We start from the raw sequence: 17,853 nt of genomic DNA, 5'->3' as shown, positions 1-17,853 counted from the left end.
TACTGTAACTGCTATTCTAATGGCAAATCCTTCCTAAAAGTTATTGCATTACATTCTTGATTAAATTATCTTTCCATTGATCTATAATTTTATGGCACTACTCCAAAAAAAAAAAAAGTGGTGTTATTAGCTAGTTTTAGAAAATATACTTTTCCCAAAAAGGTTTCTACAATTTTGGCCACTACTGTATATCAATGATAGAGTTGTTCATGTGGCTTCCTTTTTTCTCTTTTCCAAGGGTCTCCAAGCTTGGCAACTTTAAGACATTTCTGGCTGAGGCATTCTGGGAATTGAAGCCCAGAAGTCTTGAAGCTGCCATTTTGGAGAACCTGCTCTTTTGGAATTGAGGCAGTTTTACCTCACAGTCATAGAACTCTTGATGTTCATCACTAATCTTTTAAAGCTTTTTTTCTCTCAGTGCTGAACCGTGTGAGGAATGAGCTCTTCAACAAGTTGGAGGCCAACCAACAACTGGTTGATCAAATCAATGAGCAGCTGGATCAGTACAGTTCAGGTTTGATGGACCTACGAGATGCCCTGAATGAAGCAGTAAATAAAACCCGACAGACGGAAGATCTCAACAGCCTGAACCGTAATCACTTAGAGGAAACCCAGGTAAAAACTGAGATTTGGGGCTGCAGAATGAGCTACTATGCCCCAAGGAATTTTGGGAATACAGGTAGTCCTTGTCTTACAACCGTTTGTTTAGTGACCGTTCAAAGTTACAACAGCACTGAGAGAAGTGACTTACGATTGTTTTTCACAGTTATGACCATTGTAGGATCCCCTTAGTCACGTGATCAAAATTCGGACAGTTGAATCCCAAATTTCTGTTGCTAAACAAGACAGTTGTTTCTCATCACAGTTGCTAAGTGAATCACTGCAGTTGTTAAGTTAGTAACATGGTTGTTAAGTGAATCTGGCTTTCCCACTGACTTTGCTTGTGAGAAGGTCGCAAAAGGGGATCACATGACCCTGGGACACTGCAACCGTCATAAAGTTGCCAAGTGTCCGAAGCTTGATCACGTGACCTTGGGGATGCTGCAGCGGTCATAAGTGTGAAAAACAGTCATAAGTCCCTTTTCTCAGCTCCATTGTAATTTATAATGGTCACTAAATGAATGGTTGTAAGTCGAAAAATCAGAACAATAGGAGAATCCTTCTGCAGGTAAATAAAGAGATTTTTGTAAAAAAATAATAGAATAGAATAGAATAGAATAGAATAGAATAGAATAGAATAGAATAGAATAGAATAGAATTTAATTTAATTTAATTTAATTTAATTTAATTTAATTTAATTTAATTTAATTTAATTTAATTTAATTTAATTTAATTTGTCTTTGGTGCACATGCTCTCAGTGTACATAAAAAGACAAGATACATTCGTCAAGAATCATAAGATACAACACTTAATGATAGTCATAGGGTACAAATAAGCAATCAAATAATACTAGGAAACCATCAATATCAATCAATTAAAACAATCAATAAAAAAGAGGGGGAAAAACTAAAACAACGAAAACACATATTGTACCAAATAGAAACTTGAGATGTATATATGGATGATGAGCAGAGTGTCCTGGGTTTTTATGATCAGACTTTGCACGTTATGCGTTAGTGTTAATGTTCTCTCATGTCTAAAACAGCAAAAGAGCAAGGAAATGGAGAAACAGTATGACACAATCCGATCTACTTTGAGAATGGCTAAAGGCTCCTTGGGGAAGATCTCTGAATTTCTGCAGACGGTTATAAATGCGAAAGAAGTAAGTGATGTAAACAGTAAGAGGTGGCGCAATGGTTAGAATGCAGTACTGCAGGCTCCTTCTGCTGACTGCCGATTACCAACACTTTGGCAGTTCGAATCTCACCAGGTTCAAGGTTGACTCAGCCTTCCATCCCTCCGAGGTGGGTAAAATGAGGATCCAGATTGTTGGGTGAAATATGCTGACTCTGTAAACTGCTTAGGGAGAGGGCTGTAAAGCACTGTGAAGCGGTATATAAATCTAAGTGCTATTGCTATTGGTATTGTGCTTCTCCGGGGAGGAGAAATGACATGGATGGCTCTAGGGACCGGTGGGGATGTGAGAATTAACAAAAGGATGTGATCTACACAATGCAGGTAGTTCTCGACTTAACAATAATTTGTTTAGTGACCGTTGAAAGTTACAACGGCACTGAAAAAAGTGACTTTTGACCATTTTTCACACGACCATTGCAACATCCCTGGGGTCACATGAGCAAAATTTGGATGCTTGGCAACTGGTTCATATTTATGACCGTTGCTGTGTCCTAAGGTCATGTGAACCCCTTTTGCAACCTTCTGACATGCAAAATCAATGGGGAAGCCAGATTCACTTAACAACCGTGTTACTAACTTAACAACTACAGTGATTCACTTAATAATTGTGGCTAGAAAATCCGTAAAATGGGGCAAAACTCCCTTAACACGTGTCTCGCTTAAGAACATAAATTTTGGACTCAATTGTGGGAAGAAGAGGAATCGTGTCGACTTTTTTGATCCTGAGGTAGTGTTTCAGAATATTGCTTGGGACAGACCAGTGTTTTTCAGCCTTGCTAACTTTAAGATGTATGGACTTCAGCTCCCCAAATTCCTCAGGCAGCATGGCTGTGGGGAATTCTGGGAGCTGAGGTCCACATGCATGGCTGGCTGGGGAATTCTGGGAGCTGAAGTCCACAAGCATAGCTGCCTGGGGAATTCTGGGGGCTGAAGTCCACATATCTTACAGTTGTTAAGATTGGGAAACACTGGCGCAGATTGTTATTGTAGCAGGCCTCAGGTATTTGGATATTCTTCATAGCTCCAATCCTTCAGAGATCCTTCAGCAGAAAGAGAAGGAACGGCAATACAGATCTTTTGAATGGTGGCCAATGCTTCTGTTGTGTTTCAGGAATCCGAGAAGTTACTAGCTCAGCTAGATGGAGCCAGATACCCTCTGTCTGAGAAGGTGAAGGAGTACATGTTGGCAAGCAACAAGATCCAGAAGGTGGAGTTGGCAGAAGAACATGCAAAGCTTCTAGATGAACTGGCACGAAATCTCTCCAGGTAACAATTGCTTCAAATCTGCTTTGTTTGTTCTCATTTCCTAACCAGCTGTTGAAAATGCAAATGAAGCTTCTACCCTGAGTCATAAAAATACTTCCTTGTACAGGTGAAACTTGAAAAATTAGAATATCGTGCAAAAGTTCATTTATTTCAGTAATGCAACTTAAAAGGTGAAACTAATATATGAGGAATCACAATCATTGAAAAGACTGCTGAACTGACAATTGTGCAGAAAACCATCATTGACACTCTCCATAAGGAGGGAAAGCCTCAAAAGGTAATTGCAAAAGAAGTTGGATGTTCCCAAAGTGCTGTATCAAAGCACATTAATAGAAAGTTATGTGGAAGGGAAAAGTGTGGAAGAAAAAGGTGCACAAGCAGCAGGGATGACAACAGCCTGGAGAGGATTGTCAGGAAAAGGCCATTCAAAAGTGTTGGGGACTTTCACAAGGAGTGGACCGAGGCTGGAGTCAGTGCATCAAGAGCCACCACACACAGACGGATCCTGGACATGGGCTTCAAATGTCGTATTCCTCTTGTCAAGTCGCTCCTGAACAACAAACAAGGTCAGAAGCGTCTTACCTGGGCTAAAGACAAAAAGAACTGGTCTGTTGCTCAGTGGTCCAAAGTCCTCTTTTCTGATGAGAGCAACTTTTGCATCTCATTTGGAAACCAAGGACCCAGAGTCTGGAGGACAAATGGAGAGGCACACACTGCAATATGTTTGAAATCCAGTGTCAAGTTTCCACAGTCTGTGTTGATTTGGGGAGCCATGTCATCTGCTGGTGTTGGTCCACTGTGCTTCATTAAGTCCAGGGTCAACGCAGCCATCTACCAGGAGATTTTGGAGCACTTCATGCTTCCTTCCGCAGACGAGCTTTATGGGGATGCTGACTTCATTTTCCAGCAGGACTTGGCACCTCCCCACACTGCCAAAAGTACCAAAACTTGGTTCAATGACCATGGGATTACTGTGCTTGATTGGCCAGCAAACTCGCCTGACCTGAACTCCATAGAGAATCTATGGGGCATTGCCAAGAGAAAGATGAGAGACATGAGACGGAACAATGCCCAGAAGAGCTGAAGGCTGCTATTGAAGCATCCTGGTCTTCCATAACACCTCAGCAGTGCCACAGGCTGATAGCATCCATGCCAAACCGCATTGAGGCAGTAATTGATGCAAAAGGGGCCCAAACCAACTACTGAGTACATATGCATGCTTATACTTTTCAGAGGTCCGATATTATTCTATGTACAATCCTTGTTTTATTGATTTCATGTAATATTCTAATTTTCTGAGATTGTGAATTTGGGGTTTTCATGAGCTGTAAGCCATAATCATCAAAATTATGACAAATCAAGGCTTGAACTATCTTGCTTTGCATGTAATGAGTCTCTCTCATATATTAGTTTTACCTTTTAAGTTGCATGACTGAAATAAATGAACTTTTGCACGATATTCTAATTTTTCGAGTTTCACCTGTAGATTATAAGTAGTCCTTGACTTGCAACAGTTAATTTAGTGCCCATTTAAAGTTACTACAGCACTGGAAAATGAGACTTTTTATTATTTATTTTCTTATTTTAATTGATTTATTAAATTTAAATGCAGACCATCTCACTATCAAGCGGCTCTGGGTGTCTTACAGTACCATAAGCAACAAGATAGACAATGAAAAAATTAACAATATTATTATAGGTAGTCCTTGATGTACAACCATTCATTGAGTGACCGCTCCCTCCCTCGTGGAAATTCAGACTACATTCCATCGCACATGGACACAAATCATCACCACCAAAGAGTTGAATATTTTTAATACATCATCCATTACTAGGTTTTACTTTTGAAACTACAGTATTTTGTCATCCTTGATTAAGTCATAATCTAACCTATTTCAAAACCGGTTAGATTCCTGTATATTTATAGACCAGGTTTCTTCTTTCTGATGGTATTATTGCAGATGCAAGGAAGAGAAATTTCAGGTCTTTCCACATCCTTTCCTAGTCCTGGTTGGGTAGTCCTTCAAAGGCATGGAGGTGAGAAGAGATGATGAAACTTAGTAAACTGTAACAGAGTTGGAAGGGACCTTGGAGGTCATCTAGTCCAACCCCCTGCTCACGCAGGAGACCTGTACTAGAGATTCGAGCTGCCGAACTGCTGACTTTTCTGATCAGCCACTGTCTTAGCCACTGAGCCATCCTTGAAACTGGGTTTCTAGCCTCCGTAAATTGACCAGCTCTTCTGCAAGCTACCTTTTACAGGTAGTCCTCAATTTATGACCACAACTGAGCCCTGATTTTCTGTTGCTAAGTGAGACATTGCTTAAGTGAATTTTGCCTCATTTTATGACCTTTCGTGCCACAGTTGTTAAGCAGTTCACTGTACTTGCTAAGTGAATCGCATCATCATTACGCGAATAAAGGTTCCCTCGATGAGTTTGATTGTCGGAACTCATCTGGACAGGTCACAGACGGTGATCCCATTACCTCGGGATGCTGCAACCGTCATAAATATGAGTCAGTTGCCGAGCATCTGAATTTATATCATGTGACCATGGGAGTGCTGCAAACCTCGTGTGTGTGTGTGAAAAATGGTCATAAGTCACTTTTTTCAATGCCGTTGTAACTTCGAATGGTCACTAAACATATGGTTGTAAGTTGAGGACTACCTGTACTGAGATTGTAGAGGAATAAAATTAACAGCACTATTGAAACTTCAGGTCTTCTGCTGGCAGCAGGAACCCAGTTGGGACTTCTGAGGATAGGGATAGAATAGAATAGAATAGAATAGAATAGAATAGAATAGAATAGAATAGAATAGAATAGAATAGAATAGAATAGAATAGAATAGAATAGAATAGAATAGAATAGAATTCTTTATTGGCCACGTGTGATTGGACACACAAGGAATTTGTCTTTGGTGCATACGCTCTCAGTGTACATAAACAGACAAGATACATTCGTCAAGAATCATAATTCTTGATTAAGAGCCTGGTGGCCAAAAAATAGAACACCGCTTGGGGGGGGGGCAAAAAGCCGTACTAAGCAGATATATACAAAAGTATGAAGGCTATTGCTTAAAAGCATTGTAAGCCGCCCTGAGTCTCCGGAGAAGGGCGGCATATAAATCAAACTAATAAATAATAAATAAAGTAATAAATAATCATAATAAACAGGTCTGTCTGTCTTTCTTTCTTTCTTTTTCTTTTTTTTTTGTTCTCCAAAACAGCATTATCCATGGCACAAACCAGGATGGCTTTATTCAAAGAGCCATCAATGCTTCCAATGCCTATGCCAGCATCATTGAGGCGGTGAAGAATGCGGAAGAGGCAGCCAGCAAAGCCATCCATGCTTCTGATGAAACTTTGAAGGTAGGGAATGTTTGTCGTGCAGTCTCTATTGGAAAGGGGGCTATCACCAGCTCACCTGCCAAGACCTGGCAGTCAACCTCCCTCTATTATCCAGGTGTAATAATTTTATTGTTCTAGTGCAGGGGTCAGCAACCTGCAGCTCTGGAGCCCCATGTGGCTCCTTCATCCCTCTGCTGCGGTTCCCTGTCACTCAAAATATGTGTCACAACCGCCAGTGTGCGACACCCGCCGGCACACAATTGATTGAGCTTTTCGACCCCCAGTAGGCCAATCATGGATAAATAAGTTTTTTTATACATAACATGAAGGTAGAAAAAACGATACATGCAGTGTTATCTTCATTTTAGATTTCAAAAGGTTTTTGTGGCTCCCGGTGTTTTTTTTTTTTTTTCTGTGGGAAACGGGTCCAAAGGACCCAGTTTGTGGGGGCAATAAGCTGACTTTGCATAAAATATACAAAAGAATGAAGGCTATTGCTTAACGCATTGTAAGCCGCCCTGAGTCTCCGGAGAAGGACGGCATATAAATCAAATTAAAAAAAAAATAAAAAAAAAAATAAAAAAAAATGGCTCTTTGAGTGTTTAAGATTGCCGACCCCTGTTCTAGTGAGACAGCTGAGGCTTTCATGGAAGATTGTTTTCTCCTCAGATGACTTACAGATACTTGGCAGATAAATGGTTAGAGTCGCACAGCTTATTCAAAGAAAACCAACCTGACAAAGAAGAATTGACAGTTTTTGCTTGAGGACCTGGGAGAGGTTGCCAGTCAACCTGTCCATGTACCTGCTATCTCCCTCGTCCAGTTAACTGCACACCTGTCTTCCAATTGTACCAATTTAATTTCATAAATCGCTTAAAAATAATTCAGTTCAGCATTAGCGAAATTGGGAACAGTATTTGGAAGAAAGGCGTCTTGTCAAGGATGGAGACTCGGCTCTTGTTGAAAAATGGGGTGAAATGTAAAATGTGTTACTACCGATTCTGTGGTCGTGGCTTGGTGGGGGGGGGGGTAATGTGACTGGGTGGGCGTGGCCTACTTTTTTTTAAAAAAAAACTTCAAAGCATTTTTTTCTAATGCTTTGAAAAGCCTCTGGCGATCAGGCAACTCAGTTGGGATCATCAGAGACTTTTCAAAGCATTTATTTTACCACCTCTTCGGCCAAGAGGTTGCAGGAAAAAATGCTTTGAAAAGCCTCTGACGATCCCAGCTGAGCCGCGTGATCATCAGAGGCTTTTTTTTTTTTACTTTTAAAAGCATTTTTTCGTCGGAAGAGGTTGTAGAAAAAATGCTTTTAAAACTTAAAAAAAAAAAGCCTCTGATGATCCTGCAGCTCAGCTGAGCATGGGGGGGGGCGCGCAGGGATTTTTGCTACCGGTTCTCCGAACCACCCGCCGCCATCGCTACCAGATCGGGCGATCCGGTCCTAACCGGGAGCATTTCACCCCTGTCATTAGGTGAGTCAACACATGACTGTGCCCAATTTTATGAACTTTTTTTTTGCCACGCTCGTTAAACAAATCATCATGGTCATTAAGCGAATCCAGCTTCCCTCCTTGACTTTGCCTATCAGAAGGTCAGCTGGGAAGGTCACAAATGGTGATAAAGTGACTCCAGAGTGCTATGATGATGATGTAGGTGTGTGAACTGGTCATAAGTCACATTTTTTTCTGTTGTAACTTTGAATGGTTGCTAAATGAATGGTCATAAGGCGAGGACTTGCCTGCAATCCATTTAATGTGCAATTAACGTGTTTGTTTAATGATCTTTTGAATTTACAACATCTTTGAATTTACTGAAAAAAGTGATTTATGACTTTTTTTCCAAATTCGGATGCTTGGCAACTGGCATGTATTTATGACGTTTGCAATGTCCAGGGGTCATGTGATGACCTTTGTTGACCTGTCAACCCAAGTCAGTAGGGAAACCAGATTCGCTTAACAACCGTGTTACTATCTTAACAACCGCAGCGAATCGCTTAAAGCAACAGTGGCAAGAAAAGTAAAATGAGAGCAAAACTCACCTGACAACTGTCTTTCTTAACAACAATAAATTTTGGGCTCAATTGTGGTCGTAAGTTGAGTCCCTGTGTTCTAGGGAGTCAGGGAACAGTAGAGATTAGAGGGGGAAAGTGTGCACCCAAGAGTAGACAATTGTTGTAGCCCACCAGCGGCCAGCGGATCTGACAGCAGATTCGGACAGTGAGGAGGTTGGGGAGGAACATGGGCCAGTCCTGGAGTCTGGGGAAGGCTCTGATGAGGGCTCTGCGTCGGAGGCAGAGATGGGGCCAGTTATCAGCTGCCTTCGGAGTCAGATATCAGTGAGGCAGACGAACAGCTGGAGCCTGTTCCCAGTGTGCGCATGCGCAGAGTTGCCAGACGAAGGGAACAGCTAAAGAACAAGGGTCGACTTGGGAGTAAGGCCACAGGTGGACAATGAATGGCCCCTCCCAGAGGGAATAAAAGAGGAGCGAAAAGGGGAGTGGAGTTTGCAGGAGACAATTAATTTGCTTAATTGGTTTGTGACTCTCAGAGACTCCTTGCCAAGTTTTGAAGATATCGGCTTGGCAGCTCTCCAAGCCAGATAAGGTCTGTGACTGTAAATTCTCCCTTGAAAGACTTTGCTGGATATGAATGAGAAGAATTCACAGTAACTTAATAAAAAGGGGTTTTTGGTCGGGACAAGGAGTCTGCTTCATGCTCTTGGGAAGCCTAGATCAGAACAATAACCAATGGAGGCTAGAACTCTTGTATAAGACGTGGGTTCGGAATGTTCTGTGTGAATTCGGATGCAATGAGGTGGGACGAGTTATCTTCTATATTTGCAGAACGTCCTCAAACATAAGCTTGGAGACAGAGCGAAAGAGATGAAGAAAGACAGCAGTGCTTTAGAAGAAGCTGTGAAGGAAGAGCAAAGGAAGCTCAGAGGAGGTGAGCAAGAAACCAGCAGCACCTTCTCCATCCAATCTGGTCCATTAGACCCTCCTTCTCATCTGGGTCTTTCCCCTTAGCCCCATTCACCACGCTGCATATCACACGTGGCATTATCATCTGATGCCTTGGTCTTCTTAATGGCTCTTTATTGACCTTAATGGATCCATGGAGATTGAAGAGTTTGGTTCGGTCTGATTACAGTCTGCCCAGAACTGATTCAACCAAACACCTGAGCCATTGAGTGTGTGTTTGTTGTGTCATTTTGGGTGCACCTCTGTTAGTTAGGTATTTGGGATAGTTTTATAGGAAGTTGAAAAGCAGGATATAGCAATAGCAATGGCACTTCAGACATTTTCTGAATAGTTTTTATCCCAGAGCTATAATTGCACTCAACAATGAACTAAAGGGCCACCATCAGTGAGCTGTTGGACAGCATTACTTGATCTGTTGTGTGGATGTTTGGGTGGTTTAGGGGTGGGGAATTTGTGGTGGGTGGGAGTGTTTGGGGATTGTTATGTGTGTTGGACCTGGTCTTTGGGTGTTAAGTGAATTTCGTTGTATGAGTATATTGTGTATATACATACAATGACAATAAAGTTGTTGTTGTTGTTGTTGTTGTTGTTGTTATTATTATTATTATTATTATTATTATTATTATTATTATATACCGCTTCACAGTGCTTTACAGCCCTCTCTAAGCAGTTTACAGCCCTCTCTAAGCGGAGCCTTAGTGACACAGTGGTTAGAGTGCAGTACTGCAGGCTACTTCTGCTGACTGCCGGCTGACTGCAAATTTGGCAGTTCGAATCTCACCAGGCTCAAAGTTGACTCAGCCTTCCATCCTTCTGAGGTTGGTAAAATGAGGACCCAGATTGTTGGGGGCAATATGCTGACTCAGTAAACCGCTTAAAGAGGGCTTTGAAGCACTGTAAAGCGGTATATATGTGTAAATGCTATTGCTAAAATAGTGAATCCTTTATAAAATAGCACAGCTCTGTTTCGGAGGCTTTCAGAGTCAGAAAAAAAAGTTCCAGGGGCAGAAAAAAAAGCAAGGCACAGAGCTCACAACCAGTGAACCTGTTGCTAAAATTCACCTCTGGAAACAGCTGATTGGGAGTATTCCGGGAGGCTGATCCACCCACCAATCAGCTTTTTTCTTATTTTCCTCCCCAAAACCTAAGGTGTGTCTTATACTCTGGTGCGTCTTATACTCTGAAAAATACGGTAAATAGAATTGTTAAGTTGTCCCGTGGCAAGTTGGCCCAATTCTCAGGTTGGAGAACACAGGTCTGGAATGTCTTGGTACATGACCTCCACCTTCACAGTCCCCAGGCCATATTCTCAATGTTGCTAATTGAAATGTTACTTCCCGAAATCCTGATTTGAACTTCGATAACACTGTACTTCTTTTATTTTAATCCAAGTCAAGGGAGCATTGGAGGCAGCCAAAAACAAATTGGCTGGCACCCAAACCAAGAAGGAGCAACTTCTGAACCAGCTGAACTCAGCGAAGAACAAGTTGGACATGGTCCATGGTAAGCCTGTAATGTTTATAATAACTTCATAGATTTCCCAAAAATTCATACTGGTAGTCCTCGACTTACAACCATTCACTTACTGATCCTTCAAAGTTATAATGGCGCTGAAAACATTGACTTACGAGCAGTTTTCACACTTAATGATCGTTGTGGCAAGTGGTGGTATTCAGCCGGTTTAGGCCAATTCAGGCGAACTGGTAGCGGTGACCGTGGGTGGGCCCACTCCCCCACCCTCCCACCCCGGCGTAACACTGTCCTATTTAGCCACATTTTCAAGGCCGGGTGCATGCGAGGAAGGCGCGCGCATGAGCAAAGTGCATGCACAGAAGGCCGGGTGCATGCGAGGAAGGTGCACGCGTGCAAAACGAGTGTGCACACGTGGGGCAAACTGATGGTAAGAATATGTGAAACCCACCTCTGGTTGTGGCATCCCCATGATCGCGGGATGAAAATTTGGACACTTGGCAACTGGCATGTGTTTACAAAAGGTCACAGGATCCCAGGATCACGTGATCACCATTTGCAACCTTCTCAACCGGTTTTTGAGAGACATTTGTTAAGTGAATTTTGCCTCCTTTTACGACCTTCCTGGCCGCTGTTGTTAAGTGAATCACTGCAGTTGTTTGACATTGACTTTGCTTGTCAGAAGGTTTCAAAAGGGGATCGCATGACCCCGGGACACTGCTTCCGTCATAAATATGAGTCAGTTGCCAAGCGTCTGAATTTTGATCACCTGACCATGGGGATAACGCAACGTTCGTAAGTGTGAAAAACAGTCATATTGGGTTTTTTTCAGGACCGTTGTAACTTTGAACGGTCACTAAATGAATGGTTGTACACCAAGGACGACCTGTAATAATATTTTTAACATTTTCATTGTCTATCTTGTTATTTATGGTACTGGAAGCCACCCAGGGTCGCTTGTTAGTGAGATGGACTGCATTTAAATTTAATAAATACATTAAAATAAGTAAATAAATAATAGATTTGTCCCATCACTTTGCCGGTGATCTGATCATACAACGTTAATGCATGAAATGCAATAAATTTCACTCCTGGCTAATGATTTTCTCTGAACCGCAGAGAACAGTTTTTATGCTAGTTTGATTTTGGTATTTGTTCTTCCTGAGTTTAAATGAATCTGAACTGTTGCAGGTTTTGGGCCACTCTTGACTCTGCACATTTCTTTCATCTAAATTCTGGGAGCTTTTTTTTTTTTTTTTTTTTTAATTTTGCACCCTGTCTCTTTTTGTTTGCAAGACGATGCATCGGAGAAAATCCAGAAGGCCAAAGACGCAGCCTTAAAAGCCAACGAGACAGTGGCTGCAATGGAAGGAAAATTGAGGGACATGAAAAAAAACGTGGACGAGTGGAAAAAACAGTATGGAGATCTAAGAAGTGAAGATTTGAATCAAGCTACCCGTGATGTCAAGAATACTGGTGCGTAATTCCCATTCCTTCAATCTTTCTGTTTCTTTGGATAAAGAGGGATTCTGCCTGTTAGCAGGATTCATTTGTGGGTATAGATACTCTTTTCTATTGACTGTGAATTCTAGTCCCACTTTAGACATGAAAGCTGGCTGAGTGACTTTGGGACAATCTCTAGGAGATTTGAATTCTAGTCCCACTTAGACATGAAAGTCAGCTGGGTGACTTTGGGCCAATCACCAGGAGATCATGAGTTCTAGTCCCGCCTTAGGCATGAAAACTGTTGTTAAGAAAAAGTATTACCGTATTTTTTGCACTATAAGATGCACTTCCCCAAGAAAAGTGGGTGGAAATGTCTGTGCGTCTTATAAAGTGAATATTGCAGCGGGGAGGAAGGGGGATTGGTTCCCCGCCACCAGGGAACTCTGGAGCCTTCACTGCTGAGCAGCTGATTGGTGGTTGGATCGGCCTCCTGGAATACCACTGATCAGCTGTTCTAGGTGGTGGCAAATCGTGGCAGTGGCAAATGGTGGTGGCAATCGATGGTGGCAATTGGCGGTGGCGGCAGAACCGGCCGCCTAGAACAGCTGATTGGCTGTATTCCGGGAGGCCAATCCCACTGCCAATCAACTGCTCGGTAGCGAACGCTCCAGCGTTCCTCAACGGTGGCAGCAGCTCAGCTCAGTTGACTGGTGGTGGGTACAACGAAGCAGAGCCCTGACGAGCCACGTGCTGGGGCTACGATAACGTGCTGAAGCTGACCAGGCTGTTTGCTGCAAGGACTCTAACCAGATGAATACCGGATGGATGCTGGAAGGCAGAGGCAGATTTTTTTTTCTTGTTTTCCTCCTCTAAAGCTAATGTGCGTTTTATAGTCCGGAGCATCTTATAGTGCGAAAAATACAGTAGCTATGTTCAGTGCCTTGAGTTAGTAATAAAAATAATAAAGGCAGGATATAAATAATGTTAGATACAAAACATCAGTTAGATCCTTTTTTTCTTCTGGTTTCCCTTTTATGCATTTTCTTCCATTTTTCTTCCAGTGTGTCAAGGTCATTGCATTATTTTTTGAGACAGAATGCTGAAAGAAAAAAGATGCAAATTCTTCTATCTTTTTTTACTCTCTGGTTTTCTTCAGTTTTATTTTTTTTAAAAAAACGACCAAACCCAGCAGATTCTGTGTAATTCTGTCCCCTCTTCTCTATTTGCTTTCTTCTGTCTTTCCCTGAAATGTCATCTGAAATAAAACAACGAAATTATCAGAGCTCGTAATTACATTGAAGGCAATTTTGAAATAGAAGATTCGAAACTTCTTTTTGGACGACTGAGTTGTAATCTATCATGCATAACATGCTTCCTCTGTGACTTGTTTATGTTCCCATTGGGCTGGTGTCTGGGTTTCCTCTCAAAAAAATTCGGCTGTCCAGTCTCAAGTCTTGAAAGCACCCTCCCAGTCCTCCTGGGAAAGCTGACCAGCCTGGAAAACAGAAGAAGCCACAACGCGACTGTTTTGGACAATATCCTGCGGGTGCGCCAACTGATCTCATTGGCCCGGAATGCTGTCAGTAAGGTAAGGAGGCTTAAAGTCACTCAGTGTCTGATGATCCCGCTCTCTGCCATTGTGGGACTCCAAAACAAAGTTATATGCCGGAGTTTAGGTCTTCAAGAGAAGGCACTCTTGACTTAGAATTTGTGTACAATCTGGTCAGTCAAGGGCAGGATTGGTAATTACAGGTAGTCCCTGTTTAATGATAAAAAAAGATGTTGAGATTCTAGAAAGAGTGCAGAAAAGAGCAACAAAGATGATTAGGGGACTGAAGGCTAAAACATATAAAGAACGATTGCTGGAATTGGGTATGTCTAGTTTAAAGAAATAAGGGATGTGGTGGCTCAGTGGCTAAGACGCCGAGCTTGTCAATCAAAAGGTTGGCAGTTCAGCGGTTGGAATCCCTAGTGCCGCATAACGGGGTGAGCTCCTTTTACTTGTCCTAGCTTCTGCCAACCTAGCAATTTGAAAGCATGTAAAAAATGCAAGTAGAAAAATAGGGACCACCTTTGTTGGGAAGGTAACAGCATTCCGTGCGCTTTTGGCATTTAGTCATGCCGGCCACATGACCACGGAGACGTCTTCTTCGGCTTTGAAACGGAGATGAGCACCATCCTCTAGAGTCGGCAATGACTAGCACATATGTGCAAGGGGAACCTTTACCTTTAGTTTAATGAAAAGAAGAACTAGGGGAGACATGATAGCAGTGTTCCAGTATCTCAGGGGCTGCCACAAAGAAGAGGGAGTCAAGCTATTCTCCAAAGCACCTGAAGGCAGGAGAGAAGCAACCTAGAACTAAGGAGAAATTTCCTGACAGTTAGAACAATTAATCAGTGGAACGACTTGCCTCTAGAAGTTGTGGGTTCTCCAACACTGGAGGTTTTTAGGAAGAGATTGGAATTTGCCTGAAATGGTCTCCTGCCTGAGCAGGGAGTTGGACTAGAAGACCTCCAAGATCCCTTCCAACTCTTTTATTCTGTCACTAAGTGATCCAGTTTCAAACCATTACATCATGTGAGCTTGTCAACTTAACGACAGCAATTGAGGCAGTCCCAGGTGCTGTTGTTCAGTCAATCCCACACAATCACAGTATGCCATGGTTGCGTGACAGGGAACAGCAGTTTCCCTGTTCCCTTTGGCTGGAAGACAACAAGAAAAGTTGCAAAAGGAGATCGCATGGGCACATGATGCTATGACTCTCATAATCTCAAGCCAATTGCCAAGTGCCTAAATCCCAATTGTGTGACTCTGGGGATGTTGTGAGTTGTAATGCCCCCTCAGTCAACACTATTGCAGCTTTGGTTGGTGAATGAGTGGTCGTTCAATGAAGTTTACCTGTATATTATTTTTGCCTGTCAATCCTTAAAAACAATCAAATAGAAAGAAACATAATCCATGAAGCCAATTAAGGATTTGGCTGACAGAAACAAATGCACGCTCCTCAGGATATCATTAAGAACAATTTTTTTTTTAAAAAAAATTGATTTATATGCCGCCCTTCTCCGGAGACTCAGGGCGGCTTACAATACTTTAAGCAATAGCCTTCATACTTTTGTATATTTATACAAAGTCAGCTTATTGCCCCCACAAACTGGGTCCTCAAGTGACGATTTTTAAAGGGAGGTGGGACAAATTAGCATCAAAATGAGCCACAGTGGCGCAGTCGTTAGAGTGCAGTACTGCAGGCTACTTCTGCTGACTGCCGGCTGCCTGCAATTTGGCAATTCAAATCTCACCAGGCTCAAGGTTGACTCAGCCTTCCATTCTTCCAAAGTGGGTAAAATGAGGACCCAAATTGTTGGGGGCAATATGCTCTATAAACCGCTTAGAGAAGGCTATAAAGCACTATAAAGCGGTATATAAGTCTAAGTGCTATTGCTAAAATAGCGAATCCTTCTGGGACCACAGTATTTTTTAATGCCAGGCCTAGTATCAAATGTTTGTTCGTTTGATCTTTTGGCTCCTAGATTAAAGTTCCGGTGAAGTTTAATGGCACTTCCGGTGTGCAAATCCGGACTCCTAGCAATCTGCAGGATTTGGCTGCCTACACATCCCTCAAATTCTACATTCAGAACCCAGACTCCAAAAAGAGAGACCAACCACAGGATGAGTCTACACGCTTCGTGTTGTACCTGGGACAAAAGGATGTAAGTTCTCAAGAAAGAAATCAAGAACCTGGAAAAATCAACCCAGTGGATTTGGGGTAGAAAGTATAAGGATAATTTGTTTTTCATGTGTGTTTCAGAATGTTGGCATTACTATGCAGTTGTTATTCAATACGACTGATATTCACTGTTGGTGTAATATAGATTTAGCTCTGTTTTGGTTCCTCTTCTTTGCCCCAATATCTTTGATTATTGTTTCTTCCTCAGATTTTGCACTTTGCAAAACGTTACTTAAAGTTTAGTTTAACCAGAGCAATGTTAAAATACAAGCGTGGTTTGCTTCTGCTGTTTTCTTGCTTTTGAAGACTCGTTTCTTGGCTTTATTGTTAGTTAGTTAATTATTTTGGCTACTGTATGTGTTTATTTTCTGGATGTTTTTACCATTATTTTATTGTTTTAATAGTTTTATGTTTTTGAATTGTCAGCCATCCAGAATCCCTTGGTTGAGTTTGACGCCTATAGAAATTGAATGAAAGAATAAATAATTAAATCTTTTTGTTGTTGGTAGTTGCGAAGTTGTGTCCAACTCATTGCGACCCCATGGGCCTTCCTGTCCTCTACCATCCTCTGGAGTCCATTTAAGCTCACGCCTACTGCTTCAGTGACTCCATCCAGCCACCTCATTCTCTGCCGTTCCCTTCTTCTTTTGCCCTCAATCTTTCCCAGCATTAGGCCCTTCTCCAGTGAGTCCTTCCTTCTCATTAGGTGAATTAAACCTAAGATAGCATAAACAACAGATAGGAAGAGTTGCAACATCTCACAATCAATAAAACAACAACAACCCCAAAAAAACCAGGCTCATTCACACTATCTGGGCCCCAGGTTGGATGGCCAAACCAAGTTCACTCTTGTTCTTTGTATTTTCCAGGCCACTGGGGACTACATGGGCCTCATCCTTAAAGACCACAAAGTGGAATGGATCTACAAACTAGGAGACGATGAACCGGCACATTTGACGGTCGATGAAGAAATTGGAGAACAGTTTGCTGCTGTCAGCATCAACAGGTATGGAGGAACGAAGCAGTGGGGGGAAAAAACAGGCTTCAAAAATCAGTGTTCCGTAGTGGATCCATGGATGAGAGTTTCTGAGGTAAAATTGCTCTCTACAGTCACTGCAGGTAGTTCGCAACCTATGACCACAATTGAGCCTCAAATTGGCTGTTGCTAAGCGAGACAATTGTTCAGTGAGTTTTGCCTTTACAACCTTGTCACTGTTGTTAAGTGATTCATTGCAGTTGTTCAGTTAGTAACACGGTTAACTGAATCTAACCATCTACCATGACTTTGCTGGTCAGAAGGTCGCAAAAGGGGATCTCGTGACCCGGGGACACTGCAATCGTCGTAAATGTGAGGATAGTTGCCAAGTGTTGCCAAATTTTAATCACATGACCATGGGGATGCTGCAATGGTTGTAAGTGTGAAAAACGGTCCTAAGTCGTTTTTTTCAGCTCCGTTGTAACTTCAAACAGTCACTAAACGAACTGTTGCAATTCAAGGACTTACCTGTACTACTTGGTAGAAGAGAGAAAATAGCTTTGAAGGTTGAAGTCATCTTCTCCCTTGCTCTTAAAATGCTTTCTGCTCAGGCCTTGTCAAAGGAAGTTCTCTTTGGGCTGGGTTTTGTCTTTTTTAGGGACACGGTGGCTCAGTGGCTAAGACACTGAGCTTATCGATCGAAAGGTCAGCAGTTCAGCAGTTCGAATCCCTAGTGCCGCGTAATAGGGTGAGCTCCCATTACGTGTCTCAGCTTCTGCCAACCTAGCACTTCAAGAGCACATAAAAAATGCAAGTAGAAAAATAGGAGCCACCTT

General features: G+C 42.2%; 1 protein-coding gene across 1 annotated transcript in view; it reads left to right on the top strand.

The window, feature by feature from the left end:
* The window catches only part of LAMA5 (laminin subunit alpha 5), a 241,192-nt gene that overhangs the window by 195,880 nt on the left and 27,459 nt on the right, over positions 1–17,853 (top strand). Inside the window, exons 55-64 of the mRNA XM_070941125.1 lie at positions 419–615; positions 1,647–1,763; positions 2,910–3,064; positions 6,294–6,435; positions 9,260–9,362; positions 10,790–10,900; positions 12,164–12,343; positions 13,759–13,901; positions 15,845–16,024; positions 16,911–17,047. Of these exons, the coding sequence (XP_070797226.1) occupies positions 419–615; positions 1,647–1,763; positions 2,910–3,064; positions 6,294–6,435; positions 9,260–9,362; positions 10,790–10,900; positions 12,164–12,343; positions 13,759–13,901; positions 15,845–16,024; positions 16,911–17,047 (1,465 nt within the window). The remainder of the gene's footprint in view (positions 1–418; positions 616–1,646; positions 1,764–2,909; positions 3,065–6,293; positions 6,436–9,259; positions 9,363–10,789; positions 10,901–12,163; positions 12,344–13,758; positions 13,902–15,844; positions 16,025–16,910; positions 17,048–17,853) is intronic.

This window comes from Pituophis catenifer, unplaced genomic scaffold (assembly GCF_029215685.1).
Source record: "Pituophis catenifer annectens isolate HBS135680 unplaced genomic scaffold, rPitCat1.0.hap2 SCAF_3, whole genome shotgun sequence".
Classification (NCBI taxonomy): Eukaryota; Metazoa; Chordata; class Lepidosauria; order Squamata; family Colubridae; genus Pituophis; species Pituophis catenifer.
This window is presented reverse-complemented; position numbering and strand designations above follow the sequence as displayed.